General features: G+C 23.0%; 1 protein-coding gene across 1 annotated transcript in view; it reads left to right on the top strand.

The window, feature by feature from the left end:
- Positions 1-18,571: 18,571 nt before the first annotated feature.
- LOC145831317 (afadin-like) overlaps positions 18,572-22,314 on the top strand; it is a 46,469-nt gene continuing 42,726 nt past the window's right edge. The window contains exons 1-3 of the mRNA XM_082938524.1: positions 18,572-18,630; positions 19,386-19,480; positions 20,748-20,940. Coding sequence (XP_082794650.1) covers positions 19,391-19,480; positions 20,748-20,940 — 283 coding nt within the window. The 5' untranslated portion in view covers positions 18,572-18,630; positions 19,386-19,390. The remainder of the gene's footprint in view (positions 18,631-19,385; positions 19,481-20,747; positions 20,941-22,314) is intronic.

The following is a 22,314-nucleotide window of genomic DNA, read 5'->3' as shown; positions in this document are numbered from 1 at the left end:
ATTTGGATCTGTAGTTTGTAAATTTAATGTTTCCTAGTAGCTTAAATAAGTCGATTTTAAAGTTTTTTAACTCATCTCATTCCGGGGCTGATATGGTGCTTTTAAATATGTTTTCTTTTTTTTTTCGTTAGTGCTAGCGCTTTCCCTGTTTATAGAAAATTCTCTTCACTTTAGTCTTTTCATAAGCTTAGATTCAGCGTCGTATTAGATTCATTTTGATGGTGTACTCTTTTTTTTTTGGCCAAAGGGATATCTTTAAGTCTATAGTTAAATACTTCCTTTTTAAACTAGAAACATTTTCTAATAATTACTCTAGTAGTAGAATTACAAGTAATTAATATTTATTCTAATAATATGTTAATAATAACTATAACCTATTGATTATATCGAAAAAAAAAATTTTTAGTACAGTTCAGATTTTTAAAGATTTTAAAGAAAATATTAACTAATTGGGCTGAATAAACAAAAATTGATAGTTTAAAATACCGAAAAGATAATATTAAAGTTGATATGAGTAAGTATAATTACATTTATTACAGGAATTTCTGACTAGCCAATATGCTTGGTTACATTCGACGGATGAACAATTTGAAACTTTTTTAAGCCTTGTGTTTCCTATGCTTTATGACCGTGACAATGAAATTGAACATAAAGGTGAACTAATTGATAAAAAAGATGAGTTTAAAGTGATTCGGATGCTTTTTATTTCCCATGTCAACATTCTGAATTTTGGTTAGTTTTCAATTTTTACGTTTCTACATTTTTTACAATTTGAAATGTTTGTCTTATTTTTTTAATTACAGAACTTTGGTGATAAATTTTATTTATTGTGACTTGTGCACTCAAGTCCTTGGACAAAATTTTATTTGAGCATCATAATCATCTTATTTGTTTAACAAATTTAATATTTGAGCTTAACAGACATTTTGTAATTCATACAAAACTTTATTAGTTAAAGTTGATGTTCTTGACAATAACGTTTATAAGTTAGTTTGTTTAGAAACTAGTTTTTTGAATAATTTTTATAACTTAACAGTTTTAAAACAACGCAAAAAAAAAAATTAAACATTATTCATAATTTTCAAATTTATACCCACTACCAATAGATACGGAAAAATTAGAAAAAAAGAAAATCAAGTTTATTGAAAAATCAACAGAGCATATCATCGGTTGTCATAGTTCTTGTTAGTAAAATTGTGTTTTTTTTTTTGATCTTTAATACTAATTGAAGCGTTGTTTTTGTATTTAATCTAAATATATAAAAGAACTAGATTTATTATTTATTCTTTTTTTTTTCAAACTGAGTATTCTACTTAAAAGCTTTTAGTAAAATGAATTTCTAAGCAGTTGAAAAGTATTTTATTTATAAAGTTTTACTAGAAAAACAGTTTTAAACTAGTTAACATTTTTTGAAGTCCGAGTACTTTTACATTGTCAAAAAATTGATCTCTAATAACATAACTGAGTTAAACTTGTGTATACATAAAACTAAGAATTGTTTTAACGAGGTTAACTAAAGTCGTTTTAATAAAATAAATTTAGTTTTTTTATCACTTGTAGTAGACTGTTGAATTTTACGCTTTGTTACTTTAATTATTAAAGGCAATAGTTTAGTTTTTCAATAATTTTTAAAAGCTACTAATTAGCGTTTAGAATTAAAAAAAAAAAATTAGCATACAATAAATGGAATACTATATGTATTTAGGCACTAACCGTTCAAAAGTAATTAGAAGTGATTTCGATGAAATTAAAAATTCGATCATAATAAATCAACTGAAAGAAAAACTAAAAAGCCTCAAGTTTGTTATTCGGACTAATATGAACCAAATTCCCAATGATGAAAGTTTCATCGAGAAATTTGTTACTAAAATAAATAAGTTGTTTGTGTCAAGTGGTTATAAATTCAATCCAAACTATATGGAGAGATTATCTAACACATTATCTTCTTCAAAAATTAATGTTTGTTTTGTTGCTTTATTGTTGAAATGATATTCAGATGTATCTTATGCTCACTTTTAAAAATTAATGTAAATATCTTACTTAAAAATTTAAAAAGTATTCCTTTATTTATAATATCGAAAGCTACCAAAAATAAACAAGAAGTATTTATAACAAGTTAAAAAAAAACAGGTTGATTGGTTTTTTATGTATGATTTGAAAAATTACAATGAAGAATATTCTAAAATTTCGTTTGATGTAAACAAAATTGAAATTAGTATCAGCTGTGATGGGTTGTTAAGTAACAATGATGCAAAAAAAATTTTTGAAAAAATTAGAAACTTTAAAACTCAAAACACAATTTCCAATGAAGTTAGTTTTTGTTTTACTTTGTTTTTATGACCAGACCACGGGCGTGTTCTGACTGGTTTATTGTTTCCAAAGCGACCCCTTAAAAAATAAATGGAATAAATTTAATAAAAAAGCGATTAAAAATGCTTTTCTTTAAAAAAAGATAATTAAAGTCTTTAACTATCTTTTGACTTTTTGTTACCTAGTCGTTTTTCCACTATAACGTTTAAGTGTCAATTTCAGTCTTTCTTTTCTGCAATAATGATGTAAATAATTTTTTTGGTACAAATATAAATTAAATATGTAGACAAATAAATTGCATTTTTTTATTAGTTAGAAATTTTTTCAAAACACACTTATCAACTACTGCTGAGTTTAATTAAGCTATAAAAAGTAGTATTAACATGTATAAAATCATGTACATACAAGTTTTAAAACTACATAAACCTAAAAAGTAATAATAAAAACTTTTACTTTAAATGTTTTACTTCAAACGCTTTTATAGCTTTTTTATTACTATTTTTAAATTTATACAGCATTAAGTTTTATATTTATATACTTTACTGTAATATCCTTTTACCACCTTAACTTTTCTTTTTACTTACTTTTGCTTAAAAGTCTTGTGTATTAATTCTTACCAAATTCTTATCTAAACAGTATTTATTCCACATTTTTTGTTTAAACTCATTATGACGTATCGATTATCTAGCTTTTACACATGTTAATATTATGTTTTATAGTCTAGTTCAAGGTTTCCCAAAGTGGGCGATATCGCCCCCCTGGGGGCGATTTTAGTAAGTCGGGGGGCGATAATTAGTAAGGGGGCGAAAGGGTGGGCGATAACTAGTAAGGGGGCGAAAAGGGGGCGATTTTGAAATTTTGGGCTGTCATAAAATTTTTATTTTTTAAATTGCTAATTTACTAATTTTAGCTTGCTAGTAAATATTTGACCCTGAAGTAAAACTTAAACAAAAAAAAGTTTATTTTATTTATGTAAAATATAGAGAAAAAAATCAAGTACTTATGACTCTTACTTTCAAGTAAATTACATATTTTCATTCATATATTTTCTTATTTAACAATTACATAGATCATAGATGATTGGAATCCCTCTCACCATTTTATAACCTGACATATATGTTATTTGGGATCATAAATTGTTCATAAAAATCTATGTTATATATTATTAAGTTTCTAGGTAAATTGGCAACCCTGTATAGTTTTATTTCTTAGTCTAACTTAGTGACTTTTCAAAAAACAATTGGAAATATCATGAGGTGATAGTTATATCACCTCATGATATTTCCAATTGTATTTTGAAAAGTGACTGACCTTGAACTAAAAGTGAATTTTTCCAAAGAACGAAATGAAAGCTTTTGGACTCAACAAAAACTAAGGCAAAAGTATCCAATCATTTGAGAGTAATATAGATTATTGTTTATAGTTTTTTCCTTCTAGCTATGTTGTTGAGAAAGCTTTCAGATCAGTTATCAACATCTTGAGCAAAAGATCTAATCTAGATATTTGTAAAGGAGGCTTTTTTTTACTGATTAAGAATCAGTTTAGAAAAACTTGCAAGCAGTCATGAACCTCATCCTACACATTATATTAGACTTCAGTAGCAGATATTATTTTATGAATTTTTTTTGTTTTATTTAATCTTTTAAAATACTTTTTATTTAACCTGGTTTGTATTGTATTTAAATAGTCTTTTTATAATAAAACTTTATTAAGCTATTTATTCTTCAACAGGTTTGCATAATGCCTAATAAATATTAATTACGGTAGTCTCGTCTTGAGTTCGCTTTTTTTACCCTAAAAATTGCAAATTCATGTTTTCTAAAATTTAACTTAAATAAAGTATATTACTAACTATTCTAATGTATATTAATAAAACAAAAAAATCATAATATTTAATATCTTATATAGATCTACTTTCTTAATGAATGTTTGTTTTATGTTTTAGTTGATTTTATGTGTTTGCATAACGTTATTGCATATAACATATTCAAGTTTATCATTTTGTAAAAAAAAGGTAATAATTTTTGAAGTTGCACTTTTTTATTTCGTTCAAAGTGCCAACTCAAGCGGAAGTCTACTGTATTTATTAAATCATTTATGTTTTAAATGTGTTATTAATTTTATTTTGACCTGGTTATTTTCATAGTTTATATTTCGTATTACATTACATTGAAAGTTTTTATAGCATAGTGATTAAAGTGTTTGTTTGAAAGAAATTTATTTGAATTATTTTTATTATTACTTGTTTAACCTGTATAAATAAATAAATCTTGATAACCATTTAAGTTTTTATTTTAAGTTTTTTTTTTGGTTTTAAAAGAGTATAGATTTAAGGTCTCTATTTGAAATTACTTCAAATTTTTCATTTAAAAGATTCTTTAACTCAAACTTGATTTGTTATTGTTAAAAAACCTATACATTAAAGAATTTTAAACTATTAATACAAATGTTTTTGTTTTATCTTCATTTTTAATATAATAGCAATTAGAATGTGTTGTTTATTTTGTTAGTTAAACACTAGCTTTTCGTTTTTCACTCTTTTCTTCTGGTAAATTATTATAGGCTAATGACTAGAGAAAAAATAAATTTAAACAGTATGAAATAAGCCATTAAAAGATTGCTGCAGTTACAAAACAAAATTTTAAGCTAATTAAAAGAATTTTTAATCGATTGCTTTCTGTTCACAGAATTAACTGTAAAACTTTTGATTTTTTTTTGAATTTAAACTAAAAAAAAAGAAAATGTTAAAACTAAGGTTTAGTTTCCTAAAGGTTATTCCAAGTCAAATACTGTTTAATGGTATTCTATTACAAAACATGTAGTTTAAAAAGTTTAAAATTAAGTTTTTAACTTTACAACTAACTTACTTATAATATATCTTAGCATTGAAATTAATAACTTTACTACATTAGCTGAAGCTGTTGATGAAACCACTTTTCATGTGAGATAATCAACCAGTCGGTCAAACTTCCTTAAACTAGATCAGAAATTATGTTTTATTATTTATTTTATTATGTGTAAAATAAACTATTCATTTTTTTATAGTTTCTTAATCTCTGGTATAGTAATTTTAGAATATGCCTATTTATAAAATAAAAATAATTTAGTACTTTGTGCGGTTTAAACAAGTTACTTAGTATTAACTTCTAAATTTCCGAAATTCGTTATTTGAAAGATTATTATAATGTCAGGTTTAAATTAAGATTTCAGATGGTTAACGTACGGTTAAGATCCAGTCAAATATCGACATGCTAAGTAACTTGGAAGCTACTTGTGCAAAAGAAACAAAATTTATTTTTTTGATACTAAATATTTTGAAATACACTTTCAATTTGGTTTTCAGTTCACAATAGTATTTCCTAGATCACAATAAAACTAAATCATTTTATTACAATTTCGCTCGAGTTTTTCAATTTTCTTATATGTTATTTTTGTAAGTTATGCAGCCCGCAATTACATTTTTTAAACGAGTTGAAACTAGAAAATATTTTTTAGTAAATAAGAATTGATGACTACAAAAGTTGTCCACCACTACCTTAAAAGTTTCATTAGTTTCAAAACAGTTCATATCTAAACAGGATTAATTACAGGTTACACAAGGCTTTTTAATAATTAAATATTATAATACACTTAACTTGGCTTATAAGAAAACAAATGTAACTTATTTTCTCAAGCCCTGTAAACTACTTTGAACAAAGCTCAAAAGTGCATGCATAAGAAGTACCAGACTAAATTACATTTCGAACACAACTTTTTCGGCTCAAAAGTTTCTACTCAAGAGAAAAACTACTTTGTAAAATCGTGGGGGGCGATTATTTTCCGAATTTCTGAAAAGGGGGCGATTTAGAAAATGAGTTTGGGAAACCCTGGTCTAGTTAAACAGTTGTTGATAAGTGGGTTTTGAAAAGTTTTCTACTTAATAAAAAATTGCAATGTATTAGTCGACATTTTTATTTAAAAAATGATGTAATTTTATAAGTTTTTTGTAGAAATTAAGTATAATTTATATAATAGTTTTATAATTATGGCAGGAGCACATTTAAATATAGAAACTTTTAATGCAAAACTAGCCAAGGTGTTATTAAAAACTTATTTTGAATTATCTTACAAGTCCAAAGGCTTCATTTTTAATTAGGAAACCATTGACCAATTATTTTTTTGTTTTTACAACATTAGAAAATCCGTAGTTTTATAATTTAGTTTTGTTTGTCAAGTTGAGAAATAATTGTTCATGTCAGCTATTAGTTTGTTATCAAAAAAATAATATACACTTTAGAAATTTAGCTGTATTATTTTAACTGCAAACTGTTTTACTAAGAAATTTTATACATACTATTGAATACGTTTTTCAGACTAATTAATTACTAATTTTGAATAGTACTTCGTTTTTAGTTTCTTATGTATAATAGTATATGTTAGACATTTTAGCTTCAAAATGTCAGGCAAAATTTTCGAATTTTCAATAATTTAAGGACATAGATTTATGTTTTAACTATTTTAATAAAAACTAAAGCACTTGATTATTTGTTAAGATTCTGAAATCTGTTTAACTGACGTTTTCAAATTGTTTAAAGTTTATAAAAATTATGTAATTTAGTTTGCTTTAGACAGTTATGTAGTAGATTGTTATGTCATTTTTTTAAAGTGTACCTTTAAATGCTACAAAAAAAAAAATTAATTATTGAACAAAAAAAATTGCTTTCGACACACCCTTAAACTTAAATAAACGCCCTTGAAACTTCAAACACTTATTGCTATAAGGTTGTTATTTTTTTTTTACTTCTATCTAATAACAGATTACGATTAGATTACATACTAATATAGAAGATAATTGGGAAGTATATCTTGAAACAAAGTTAGGAAAACCAAGACTACCAATTTTTAATAATCGGTTTGTTAACAACATTTTCTATCAAATTTTTTGTCAGAGTTTTAAGAATTTGCTTTACATTATTTCTTTTCTATAATGACTGAAATTATGCTGTTAAAAGTTTTGTCATCATGTTTTTTTCTCCAATACACAGGTTGGTATTAAAGGTTGAAGATGTTTTAAATTCAAATAGAATTGATAGAATTACTAACGTCTTGGACTGTTCGAATATTGAAGTTTGTTTTATTGCTACACTGTTAATTTAAATTGACAGTCTTAGAATGAAAAATTTTAATTTAATAAAATAGTTTGTCAACGTTCTAAAACCAAATATGCTTTGAAATAAAAAAATAACTTATACAAACTTAAAACTTTCATTAAAACTAACGATATCAAAAGTTAACTAGTAAATCTAAGTAGTCAACAGATTTGAAAAAGATACTTATATAAACAAGTACTATAGTTGTTTAAACAAAATTATTAAACAAACACTGAAAAATTTCAATCAAAAAACTTGGTGTTTAGGGTGCTTATACTTATAATTGTTTAAATTAAACTAAACAAATAGGTTAAAGAGTTGATTGTTTATTATGTAAAAAACTACGATGAAGAATATTTTACAATTTTGTTCGATGTCATGAACAAAATCAAAATTGAAAAGATTCTTATTGCTTTGCAACCGAAGCTTAGTAAAGAAGATGTAATAAATATCTGTAGAATGTTTGAAGAAAAAATTAGAATATTAAGAACAGAAAGTGTTATTTCTAAAAATGTTAGTTGTTTTCATTTGTCTTTTTTGCTAACCTACTAATATTTGTTCGTGAAACTTAACTTTTTAATCATAAGCTTGCTTTAATTTTTACCTTACACACATCTACAAATAGATTACAATTGAAGTAGAGGCTGATATAGAAGATGACTGGAATTTAGTAGTTGAAGCAAAAATAATAAAAGGCCAACCGACAACATTTACTAATCGGTTTAGTTTGCTATATTTAATTTTAGTTTTATGTTATATTTTTAACAACAAACATAACAAAATTAGTAATATCATAATTTTAAATAACAATGTTGTTATTGAAAAAGGTTGGTAGTGTGTCCTAATAATGATGTCAAATTAAATCCAGATGAATTAGAAAGGATAATACAGTTCGTAACTACTTCAAATATTGAGGTTTATTATGTAAAATAAACTTCACTTTTGGTTGCAAAATTATGACTTTAAAAATTGTTTAATGCCAAACAATGAAATATTTAATATAATTATTTTTTATACTTACAAAATCTGAAGTTATGTAAAACTAATGAATTATTTAAAAATTCAAAATAAGAATCTTTTTAGGTTTGTTTTATATTCAATTTAACTTTAAAGTAGTAAGATTTAACTTAAAACTAACATTAAGAAAAATGATCGTTGTATTTAGACTATAACTGAGGTTATAAGTTTATTTCAAAGTAAAAAAATATGTTTAATATAATTTATTTTAAACAAACAGGTTGAATTCTTATACATGTGGGCAATATACGAATATGATGAAAAGTATATTACAAATTTGTTCAATGCAACAAATAAAATCAAAATAAAAAAGATTCGCATTGAGCTTCATAGAGATTGTAGTAACGCAGAAGTTAAAGTATATTGTACAAAAATTGAAGATAAAATTACACAGAAGTTAATTCATAGTGATGTTAGTTGTTTTACCTAGTTTTTGTAACTAAAATGTTTGTATTTTTCTTAGAAATTTTTTTTTAGCAAAAGATCACTGTACTATATTTTTTCTAATCATTAATAATTATAGATTACAATTGAAGTAAAAGCTTGGATAGAAAAAAGTTGTAAAACAATGCTTGAAGCAAAAATAAAAAAGGACAACCAACAATATTTACTAATCAGTTTGTTTTTTATTACATTTATATATCGTTTATAATAAAATTCATGACTTTACACTATATAAAAGAATGTAAATAATATCAGAAGCAAGTTATAGTTTTTTTACAAAAATTATTTATTTTACTGAATTTTTGCACGATAACTTTTTACGAAAATATTTAAAGTTTGGATTTTTTTAGTTATGTAAAGATGAAAAACTATTAACACTACACAACAAATAAGTTCAAAACAGCAGTTTCACAGTATTTAAGTTTTGTGTAAAAAATTTAAAAAACAATAGTATTGTAACCTGTAATTTTTTGTAATATTGCATGAAATGTATTATTGTAGGATAGTTACATAACGAAAGTTAGGAAACTATAAATATGATTTTATTTAAAATAAAGAAAAGTCTTAATACTTGAATTTTTTATATTAATTTAAAAACTAGTTAAAAATCAACTTAAAACATTATTGACAACAAATTACACCATATATAAACATTCACTTGATAATAATGTGTTATTTCAGAAAATATAAGAATTTAGAAGAATAGTCAACCTTAAAGTTTTAATCAAACTGGTAAGAAAACAGAAAAAAAAAGAAGTTTAGACAATTGATTGAAAAACCTTAATTTTTAGTCATGTTTATAATTAGACATTAAAAACTTTATTACATTTGTTTTAATCGTAAATAGTTTATGATGATTACTACTGTTACAATACAAGATAAAATTTTCTTTTATTAATTGCTTTGTTTCCACTGATGAAAATAGGGTGAAACATATCTTGATTTTGTACTAAGTGTTTTTTATGCATATTGTTTAAAAATAAGTTTGACTTCAAACGTTTGCATTGTGATTAGTTTTATTAAAATGGTCGCTTATATAATTTTAAAAATTCTGAAAAACTATTTACTGTTTTATTTTTTCACATACAAACTTTGGGTAAGCTTAAAGTTTAACAAAGTTTTAAATTTTCGAAATTTTTAGATATTATTGACTACAAAAAAGGCTTTAGATTTAGTTTAAATAACTGTCAAAAATTCAAACAATTAAACTTTAATTGTTATTTAGATTATTTTAGTTTTATGTCAAATTTTTTTTTTAATTTTCAACTGACCGTTTAGTATTTCTATTTTACAATATTTATTTATTTATAACTTACTACCAGATTTTACAAGCATACAAAAGCTTTAACATCTGATAAAGTTTCAACAATAAAATGTTTCAAAAACAATCAGTAATCAAGAACTTTTTTTAAATACTCTTTTATTTATCACGTTTGTTTATTTAACTTTTGCAAATGAAAATTGTTTTTACAAAATTTGATATTGTTTTAAGAATTTGTTTAAATCTATAACTCAAATATAAAACTCTTAAAATATTTTCTTTATCTATTCTGAATATATCAGTTTAGAGTACTTTAGTAAAGACTAACTTCATTTCTTAGTTAAACAGTAACAAAATTGTTCTTAAATTATTTTTTTTCATTTACTTTTATAAGCATAACATGGGTAACTATTTGAATTTTGTTAACTTAAAACTGTGTCATTTTTATTTTTCTGTATACGATAAATTTAAAGTATGTAGTAATATTATACTTTATTTGATTCCGACAAGATTAATTAAAAAGTAGGTTTTTTATATACTTTTTTTAACTCTAGACTTTTATTTAGTCAAAAACGTTTTTACTTTGATCAATAAAACCAACTAAAATATAAAACTATAAAATTGTAAAAATAACAAACTAAGCAATATCAAAGTATGATATTTAACAGTTTTTTGTATAATGTAGGATTTATTTTAAAAACTTGAAAAAATTTTAATTTAAACTTCCATAATTTCTAATTGCAGAAATACAGATTATTGGTTAATTTTTTCGTCACAAAGCTTTATTGTGTCATATAAGCTTTTTTACGTCACATTGCTTTATTACATCACAAAGCTTTATTACTTCACAAAAATTTACTACGTCACAATGCTTTATCACTTCATGATACTTTATTACCTAACAAAGCTTTATAGCTTTAGTTTTATAGCATCTCATAAATTTTTAAAACCTTGAAACTTCACCACTTAGTTGTTAAACTTCAGCTGAAGTGAAGTTAAATATACTTTTAAGCTGTTCGGTTTTTTAAGAGTTGGCATTTAATTCCGAACTTTCGACAGTAGTGCGAACTCAAGCAGAAAGTTACTTGTAGCCTCATAATTTCCTTTTGTAATTTCACAACAAACTTGCAATGATTTTAGTTTCAAATCAGATTCGTTATCAAAAATTTTAAAAATTAAAATAAGATAATTTTTTTAAACTAAGTTTCAATCATTTTAGTATATCGTACTAGACTGAATATTTGCTGTTCTAATATGTAGTTTAGCCCAAAGTTTTTAAATTGATATAAAATTAAAATATTGAAATTGCAAATTAGATAGTATAAAAAAGTATTAATCATGTAATGTAGTTAAAAATGTAAATTTTTTACTTTTTCTAATATAAATTTTATCTCATTAAGTTAGTGTGTCTATCTGTTTTAGTTACTTGATTAAATTTGTCCAAGAATAACTCTTTTTGTCAAATGGTTTAAATTTTAATCAATCATTCAGATGCTGTTTTAATTTTAGTATTGTATTTAGTATTATACTAAATATATTTTTTTAGTCGTATCTTCAAAGTTAGTTAAATTTTACTCAGCTATTCAAAATTATTTTGGTTATGGTTTGTTATTGAAAATGGTTTTACTTTAAATCAGTTATTAAAAATTATTTTATTTTTGATTAGTCATTCTAAATTATTTTAATTTAAAATAGTTTTTCCATATGCTTTTAGTTTTGGTCAGTTGTTCAGAAGTACTTAAGATTTAATCAGTTGTTTAAAATGGCTTTAGATTTTATTATTTATTTGTAATGCTGTTAGCTTGAAAATATTTTTAGTCAGTCAAGTACAATAAATATACATTTATGTTTTAACCAAAAATAGTTGAAATTAAAGTTAATAAAGAGAACAATAATAATCTCTAAACAGGAAGTCTCATTCAATTATCAGTAGTTTCCTAACTATAAGATAAATGATCATATGATAGTCGTCTTACTATGACTTATAAAAGTCCCGCAAGTGTTGCTAAATCTTTAAGTAACAATACCTGCGGAACTTATTGTAAAAATTTATATTAATTATTGGTGGTGTTTGTCGGTTTCAACTGTGACGTCAGTAGAAGTTTAAATAGTAAACTTTAGATTTTACAACAATTCATAAATAAACTATTCGCTTATAAATTTTCTTTTTACTTATGATAATAGTAAATCGTAAGCTTTAATTTTCTGCAATTTTACACACCTTTCATCCTCAGCTATCACTTACATTAACCTGAGTTATGTTTTTAGCTTTTTAATTCAACGGTATAACTTTGATTAATATTAGAAGAGCCCTTAACACATATACTAGACATAGACTAACAAATAAACGAAGTTGATAGATTTGTCAAAATTATAGGTTGTTTTAAAAGGCTTACTTAAGTTTCGATTTTATTTAAAATCTTTGTTTTCACAGTTTATTATAAACAAAAAAAATTTTTATTCTTTTATTAAGATATAAGAAATCATCAGTTGTTAAAATAAATCTTGTTCAAATAGAATAATTTAACAGCGTATGATTAGATTAAATGACTTTCTTTTTGTTTAAACTGATTGTTTAACAAAATTCAAATTAATAATTGAAATCTCGACACTTACAAACAAAATTTGGAGAGTCGCTAACAAAGTTTAAAAAAATATCAAAAACAGTTGTCCTTCAATCTAATCGTTTAAACTTAAAAACCAAGTTAAACTAAAGTTTTATAATTTTTTAATTTTATTTTACTTCAAGTTTCTTAAATAGTTAATTGTTTTTTACTTAGAAAACTAGTTTAAGGTATGAGCCTTGGTTAGCTGTAGTATTTAGGATTTTAAAAATTAAAGACGTAAATTATGTTTTTGTGTTTGTATAAAGCAGTACAGATATAAACAGCGCAAGGATTTAAGAATTCACGGTGTTTTAAATATGACGTATGTGAAACCGTTTACTTTATTGTCAGCTATTTCAGTCGTATTCTATTTTTAAAAACATTATTAATATAATCCGTGTTAATATATATTTGGGTTGTTGAGTTATATAAACTAATTTTTTATGTAAGTGTTGGTTAAAATCTAAAAAAATCCAACTCGTGGTTAAAAAGGTTAAAAAGAAGTTGGTTTGTTGATTTTTTAATTCAAACTCTATTAGTGTAATAATTCGACTGAAAATAAAATTTAAACGTGAGTAATAAAAATGTATAACAATTTTGCTTGAGAATTTATTTAAGTAAGGTTATTAAGTTTTTTATCAAAAAATAAATTGTATTAAAGTATATTCAATTTAACTTTTTTTTAATTTAAAGCAAATCTATTTTAATTCTAATGAATAATGATATGTTTATTAAAATTGTATTAGACTTAATGTTTATAAAATTCAAAACTTTATATTAAAAACCAAGCTATAAGAAACGTTCAAAGCTGTCACGATTTTTAAATGAGTGTAACCCTTTTTTTAAATTCTTAATGTAGATGATGTCAATAAAAGCTTTAAAACACAAGTTAACATTCTAACTAGAAACACAAGTTGCTAGTTGTAATGTTAAATAAACTTAATAGTTTTAGTTTTATTAATTTTCATATACCTAGTTTTACTCAAACTTAAACTTTTTAACATTAATTTGACTTCAATTGTTTACTTTTTTCTATGAAACTGGATAGTACCAACTGGTATAGTTTTGTAAAGTTATTTACTACTTTATGATTAATTTAAAACTTAAGTTTATAAAATAACTTATCAATAAAAATTTGTTCAAAAATATCTTTTAAAGTTAGCTACTGTTTTAAAAAAATAAAACGTTGGTTGAAATATAGTACAAAAAGCAAAAATTGTTTTTAATTAGTAAAAAAAAATAGTTATGTTTCAATACGTTAAAGTCAATGCATAAAGTACAAACTAAACCATTAATGTCTTACTACAACTTTAATATATTTATACATACATTTTTTTTTACTTGTCAAGTAACAATCTAATGTTTTTAAAAATTGAACTACTGAAGTATTTTATAAATTAATGTAAATACTTATTTATGGTTAATGACTCGTAAAAGTTGATAAAAACTTATCGAAAAGCTATTTTGTTGTTTTTAATATTTTGAAAGTTGAATAATAGTATTTTAGTAAAACTGTTCTTATTTCACGTTTAAAAAACTTTATCTTTTGATTATTTTATACAAAATAAGATAAGTCTAATAGTTGATTTTCTTTTTCAAAATTAAAATTTTTCAATCAAATATCGTCACGCAGCTTGATCAATAAATTATTTTTTTTTAAATCATAAAATTATTAACATATGGTCAATTTTTTTTTTATAGTATATAAGTCTAAATCAGATGATATAAGAATTATTTTTACAAGTTAAAATTCGAATATTTAAAATTTTTACTGTTTTAATCAATCTAAGCATTTTTTCTAATAAAAAACTTAAAAAGGAAATTATAACTTATTGATAACAACATATTTGGTGGCTGGCAGACAAACTTAAAGGGTTATTAAAAATTGCGGACTAAATACATTTGATAAAGATCTAGGTTCTAAACAAAATAAAATAATATTAACAGTAAAGATAATAAATATAAAGACTTAAAAATTAATTAGCAAACGTATAGTTTTTTAAACTTATAATATCTGATCGATATCTAAGTATTAAGTCAATTACTACAAACTTTTAAACTCTTTTTAAAGGCATTTGACTTGTTAAAGGGCTTTTTAGTTATTTTATTTGAAAAATTTAATTGTAATAAAAGCTTGATCGAGTTTGATATCACTTTTTCACTATTCTATAATATTGGATTGGCAATATTTTATTAGATTTTTTGTATACTAGTAATGTATATAAGTTTTGTTGTAATAATCTAAAAAAACAATGTATATAAAAATAAATTATAGTTGTTTTACTTAAGTAAAACAGTAAGCTCAGCTCAAGCTACTGTGAAGTATAGATCTTACAAAAATAACAAAAAAACTGCGATTTAATTTTTTTAATTTTTATATTTTATTTTGTCATAATAAACAAAAAACTTAGCTTGCTCTTTATTACTATTAGGTAAAAATAAATAACAATTTTAACTTTACAAGATAAACTTACAACAAAAAAATAATAGTTACTGTACATTTTAGTTAGGCTTAAAAAATATTGTATATAAAATAGAACAATAAAAAACTACATTTTCTATTATCGTTGCTTATTTATTAAAAGCTACAATGATAAGACATAAATTTAGGCAAAAAAAGAGTTAATGCTCTTTATGTTAAATACAAACAATTTATTGCATTATAAATTTTATTACTATTTTTTCAAATAAGACCAGTTATAAATGGAAATCTAATGGATTTATGTTATTTAAAACTTTTAAATTTTTGTTTACACATATTCATTTCTAAAAGCCTATGGAAATTTTTTCTAAAGCTATATATTTTTGAATTGATAGATATTTACCATACTTAAGATTATTGCAAGTTGCAAATTTATATCTTTAAGCTTTTATAACAAAGGATAATGTGCGTTAGTTTTTTCAATTAAAATTTATTCTTGGTTGCAGTTTCTTAATAATTAATATGAACTTATAACAAAATAAACAAAAATTTGATCATTTTTCTTTTTTTTTACCAATTTTGTATTTGTTAAAAACATTAGAACTTATAGCTGTTTTAAGTAAATACTTAAATCAAAACTTTCTACCCTGATATAAATCTTATAAACGATTTTTAGCGCCACCTAACAAAATTTTTGGTGGAAAAGCTAAGAGCTTTCTATTTACAGAACAAATTACTACTGTAATTTAAATTAAGTTAAGTACAAAAATTAAAAATAATATATTTTTATCTTCATTATATTGAACATTAAGTTGTGTAATGTTTTAATTCAAGGTAGATTGAAATATTAATATGACTATTATATAAGATGACTAATATTAAACTTTTTTTAATCTAATACAAACAAATTTACTAAATCCTGATGGTTTTGTTTTGAAATAAACTTTAAACTTGTCTAAGGTTTTTATAAGAGTTTTATAAATTTTAAATTAACAATAAATAAATCTGATATTTTTTTTTCTAATCATTGTACTTTTTATCTTCCATTAAAGTATCTATTTATATTAAAAATATTAAGTTTTTTAATTTTTTTCACACAAAAATTTTAACTGTCTCAATCCTTATTGAGCTGGAAAATTTATTTTTATATTGTACTATTCATGTTTCATTTATTTTTGTTGTAAGTTTTTCTGTATAGTTTAAGTTTTTCATTGTTATTCTTTTATTTAGTTCCAAACAGTGAATGTCTTTGTAGGTGAACAAAAAAAGTGATCTTAATTTTTAGTTGCCTTTTTTGAGTTAGTTAAGATACATTATTTGTGTTAAATTTTTTTTTTTGTCAGAATATTCAACAAACTTGTTTTAATTGAAAAGTAGTGTTTTATTTACAACCTTAAATATAAATAATTTTTTATGCTCATCTGATGGCTTTTAATTCACTTATTGTGAGTTTCACAAAAAAATCAATGTAGTATAAAAACCATGAATAGCTAAATTTCTAAAAAACCGTTTTTCAATATTTTTAAATATTGTAGTATATAATACTTTATTATTATTATTTTTTATATACATTTACTCATTTTTACCCCTTATTAAACAATAAAAACATATATTTAATTAACTAATGTTAGTTTTATTAAAAATATGTGAAAGTAAAAGTTTGGAGTCAAATTTTTAGTTCATACTAATAATACTTGGTTGAATTTGATCTTAAAAAATGGTATAAGCTAAATTGAGTTATTTTTTGATTTAAAGGGATACAACTACATAGTTCTTTATGTAAGGGCCAAGTTAAAAAAGTGAAATTTTTGTTTCTAAATCTATCTTCTCCTACAGTTCTTAGTTTTTTGTTATCTAATTTTAACAAATTAATAAAGAATTGTTTTGTTCAATTTTTTAACATAAAGTATTTTCTATTAAAATAACTAATTAATATCAGTTATTATTTTTTAGGCATATAAAATTATTGTTTGAATTAAAAAAATAATTTACATTCAAAGCAAGGATCACTTCCTAAAAGTTTGAGTTTTTTTTTGTTTGAGTTTGAGAAGGAAAAGATGATTTTTAGTAAAACTTTAAAGATACAGAACAAATAAGCAATGGAATTTTTTCCAAAAATGTTTGTAGCAGAAAACTTTTACCAAGCTTTCTATATCAAAATAGTTGTGATCAAGCCCCTTATGTTCTTTGTAAAGTGTTTTATAGTATACAATTCGAATTGAAAAAACTGCCCATGTTAATTTTTGAGCCTACTCTTTGGTCCTGATAAATTATAGAACACAAATCTCATATTATTCTAAAACGTTTTTACAATATTAACTATTATTTTTATGAAGTGTTATTTAAGATATATATTATAACAACACAGTTTTATTTTTGTTTTAACAGAATATTTATAAACACTATGTCAGATAAAAAAAAAATTACCACAGATTTTAAAAATTTCAAATAAATTATCTATGAATGTTTTATAAGGTTACATGACAATTCAAAAATTTCAAATTCTTAAAGAAAAAATTAAAGGAGCATTAATCAAAAAGTAGTATATTTAAAAAAGAAATACGTATGTAGGTCTTATTAATAAACAAACAATAATTTCTTTTTTTAAGATTCAAATATTTTTTGAGATTTCTAACAATTACTAGAAATAACTAGTATTTAAAACTTGATATTAATAAGACCTACAAATGTATTTTTTTAATTTTTTATAACATATATTACTTATTTAGTTATGCCCCTTGAATTTTTTCTTTTAGAGTTTCAATTGTCCAAATTTTAACTGATGTGCGGTTTTATAAGTGTTGCTAAAAATTCTAGCAGAAAATAAAAACTAGTTTTTCACCTTCCATGAGGAACTTACTAATCTCCAAACCTTTGTTGCTTAAGTTCATTAGTTCTTTTAAAACTTAACAGAGACTGTAAATATTAGCTGGTAGCTTTTATATTTATTAATTTAAGCATAAAAACATACTAAAAGTGATATTCATACATCTTTAAGTATTAAAATAAAATTGATGTTACTTTTTAAATTTAAATATACTTGTAGCATTTTGCTAAAATGATTACTATACAGTAATTTTGCCAATAAAAATTGCAAATTTAAGTCGTGATTTTTCACACTCTGTGGTTTTAATTGTGAAATTTTAGTCTTGTTAGAAGTTGTCTCATCAAAAGTTATTTATTTATTTAATTTTTATTTTATTTAGGTAAATGAAAACTTAGATATTTATGAAGCAGATAAAATTAATCGTAATGATATATTGCTTTTTCCTAGAAAATATTTATCTCTACAAAATGTTAAAAGTTTAACCTTTTGTTAATTAGTTAAGTGTTTTTAACATAAAAAACATAATAAATTGTAATACATTCAATTTCAGCAGTTTGTAAAAAAAGTTTGTAAATATTCTAATCAACATTTTGCTACAACTGGAATAACAACACGTTAGTAATTCTAAATATATTTAAAAGTTGTAATTTGACAAAATATGTTTTGTTTAATCCAATAACTAAGATAGTGTATTATTCTGTGTGGTATTTTTTTTTCAAAAAAAAATATTTATAATGACAGTTTTTACATAATTTTACAAGTAGATGTTTTACAAGTTTTAATTAAGGACATAGGGGGAATAAAACACTTTTTCAAAATTTGATCGTATTTTATGTAGTTTTTACTAAGCTACAAGATGCTTTTTACAGACTTTAAAATTAAAACTAGTTTTTGATATATAGCTGGTTAAAGTCTGAGGCAACAATAGGTTCCTTATGGAAGGCACAAACTAAAACAGCGAAAATAGACTATTTCACTAAAAAGCTATTTTCTCCTACGTTTTTTGAGATAGCTACTTAAAAATTTCAGGAACTGTTCCTTGACATACTTGGAAAATTATGTCGGAATGAATTTAAAAGAAAATAAAAAAAACAGAAGTTTTAGATAAAAAAAAAAAGTTTTTTTTGTTTTTGTGTTATAAAATTTTTATTGTTAAATTTTTTAAAACTTTTAAAACATAGTTTTCTAAATATTGCAAGGAACATTTTCTTAAAATTTGAGGTAGTTATCTCAAAAAACGTAGGAGGAGATATATTTTTAGTGATTTCTAGTTATTTGCCATTTAGTTTGTATGAAGAATATGAAAATTGTATTGTTGTACTGATCTATTGCAATAATGATGCAGTAAATAATTAAATACTAATTTCAGATAAAATGGGAGACTCTCTCGAAGAGATCAAGAGGAAAATATCTCTTTGGAACGAATCAAGAGTTCCTCTGTTCAAAATAAGCGACCCAGATGAGGTTAATACATTATTCAGTTTATTTATTTTATTATATATATATTTATTTTGAATAAATCATTAAATTCCTGTTATAAAAGTATTTCTGTCAAGATAAGTATGTTTGAAATTTAATTAAAGTTTTAAATGCGTTTACTATTGATCAAACTTTTGAGAGTTCCTCTATTCAAAATAAGTGATTTAGATGAGATTATTATAATATACAGTTTATAGTTTATTTATTTTATCTTTTTTTTGGAATAAACCATTAAATTTTAATTAGAAAAGTTTTTCTGTTAAGAATTGTTTGAGTTTTAATTTTAAACTTACTAATGGTTTTGTATTGAGAGTTTATTAAATGTACAATGAAAATGTTTAGAAGATAGTGTTTTAAAAGTTCTTGTATACTAGAGCACTAACTTTTTAAAGTTTATATAATAAAAATCTTAAAATATTTTTTATTTAAAATGATTTTATATTTCTACTTATGTTTAAAGTTTTTCTTTAACTGATGATGCTTAGGTTATTTTAAATTTATGTACCGTTAAAAATTATTTGTAGTATTTATATTGGAAATAGAATTATTAAATAAAAAATGGACCCCTTATGGCCTAAATTTACTAATTCAATTGTACTCATGAATGTACAGTTTTGTTTGAAACCATAGACATAAATTGATTTCTTCATCAAAAGAAATAGTTTAATGGAAAATTTCTATTTTAACTTTTGTTTTTATTTTCATATTAATTGCTTGTAATTTATTGCATTTTGAATTTATTTTGGGCTTGTGCCATATATTAACAAGTTGTTTAAATTTGAATAATAATTTTTTGGACCACTTCCATTTATAACTTGTAATTTGATTTATAATGCAAATATACAGATAACTATTGAACTGTTGCCATGATTATTTCCACTTAAGTTGAACTTCTATAGTTTAAATGAGTTTTTATTGGTAACTAGTTTAAAGCTATCAACTAATTTTAAGTTTAAAACTTTTTATATTGAAAGATAAATTGGTATGCAAATTTTAATATGATATTAGTTAAATTTAATTAAATAAGTGTACATAAGGTTTTTTTGCTTTCATTATTTTTTAAACTATGGAAAATTTATGTATCTTTCAAGTTTTAAATCACAAAGCTTATTTTTAAGACAAAAAAATATCAATGCAAACATTTGTTTGTTATTTGTATTTTATTTCAAAACTAAAGGAAATAGCTCTAATATTTTTTATATTTAATTTGTTCATAAAAACATCAGTCAAAATTGAATTATTTTCTGTACAGAATATGGAGTATGACGGTGCAGTGAGGTTTTACTTCCAAGATTCAACGACCGCGTTTGTCACTAAATGTGTGAGAATTTCCTCAACCGCCACAACGAGCGATGTTGTTTCGAATCTCGTCAGTAAATTCAGAGGGGACATGAGAATGCTGTCAAAACCCGACTACAAGTTGTACGAGGCCCATCAGGGTGAAGGTTTGTAAAAATGTTTTTAATGTATATTGTATTTAGTATTATATTTCTGTGTAAAATGGTAGTTGTTTACTTGAGAATGTTAAACAAGCCCGACTACAAGTTGTATGAGGCTCATCAAGGGGAAGGTAGGAATCATTTTTTTTGAATGTTATATGTAATTTTATTTATAATTTTTTGTTTTTTTTTTTGGGAATGTTTTCAAAACCTGACTACAAATTGTATAAAGCTCATCAATGGAGGAGGTAGTATTAAATTGTTAGATATGGTTTTATTTTTATATACCTAGTTTAAAATGTTAGTCATTACTTGAGGATGTTGTCAAAATCTGATTACAAATTGTATGAGGTTTAACAAGGGAAAGGTAAATAATTTAATTGTTATTGCATGTTATTTTTATACTTTCATATGAAAATGTATGGTTGTAAACTAGCTGTATGAAGACCACTTTAGGTTAAATTTAATTATTTTAAAAACTTTAAGACATATTGTATGGTTACCATCAAAATTAAAGCAAATGTATTTATTTTAATACTTAACTTGTTGTTAACTTATATTCAGAAGTTGATAGAATTTGGGGACAAAAATATGGTATTAAATTAGGTTTAAGGGTCAAAAATAAACAGGTATCTGTTTTACATCATATAATATTAAATTTTGAATAAGGACCAACGTCAGTTTTTGTAAAAAAAGGTGACCCCCTATGGCGCAATTAATTTGTTTTGTGTTTGGTTATAAAATATGCTAGTCTTTCTATGTGCTCTATTTAAAGTTTATTCATTAAAAAAAAAATTACTTTATCTTTTTACACATTTATTTTGAATCTCTATAGTTGAATTTAAAATCAGTCTTAGTTTAATTAAGTTTATTGCTTGCTAAATTTACACAACTAAAAGACTAAATTGTATCTCTAAAATTTTAGTTTTACAACTTGAATGATTTATGCTTGACAAATAGATAACGTTGAATTTATTTTTAAACAAGTTTGTTTATTTAAGTGTATTTGTAGACGCTGTTTTATTTCAAACAAACAACACTTAAACTTATCAGTAAATCAAAACAGTTATAAAAAGTTATAAAAACTCTGTCTAGAAATTATTAAAAGCTTTACTTAAAAGTCAAAAGAATACTTTACTGTTTTTAAATTGAGTTTCATACATTATTAGATTAATTTAATTTTTTATATAAATAGATTTTTTTAAATATTTTTTTATTGTCAATAAAATTTTGTTACTCAAGACATTACTTTATAAGACAAATAACAGTAATTGAAATCATAATTAAACTAGTTTTTTTTATATGTTGGTACAGTTTTTGCATAAATTTTTCTAATCAACTGTTACACTTGGAACTATTATTTGTTATCTAACAAAGTTA

The sequence above is a fragment of the Thalia democratica genome, chromosome 3, assembly GCF_965202585.1.
Source record: "Thalia democratica chromosome 3, ktThaDemo2.hap1.1, whole genome shotgun sequence".
NCBI classification, from domain to species: domain Eukaryota; kingdom Metazoa; phylum Chordata; class Thaliacea; order Salpida; family Salpidae; genus Thalia; species Thalia democratica.
Note: the sequence above shows the minus strand (reverse complement) of the source record. Positions and strands in the feature narration are given on the sequence as shown.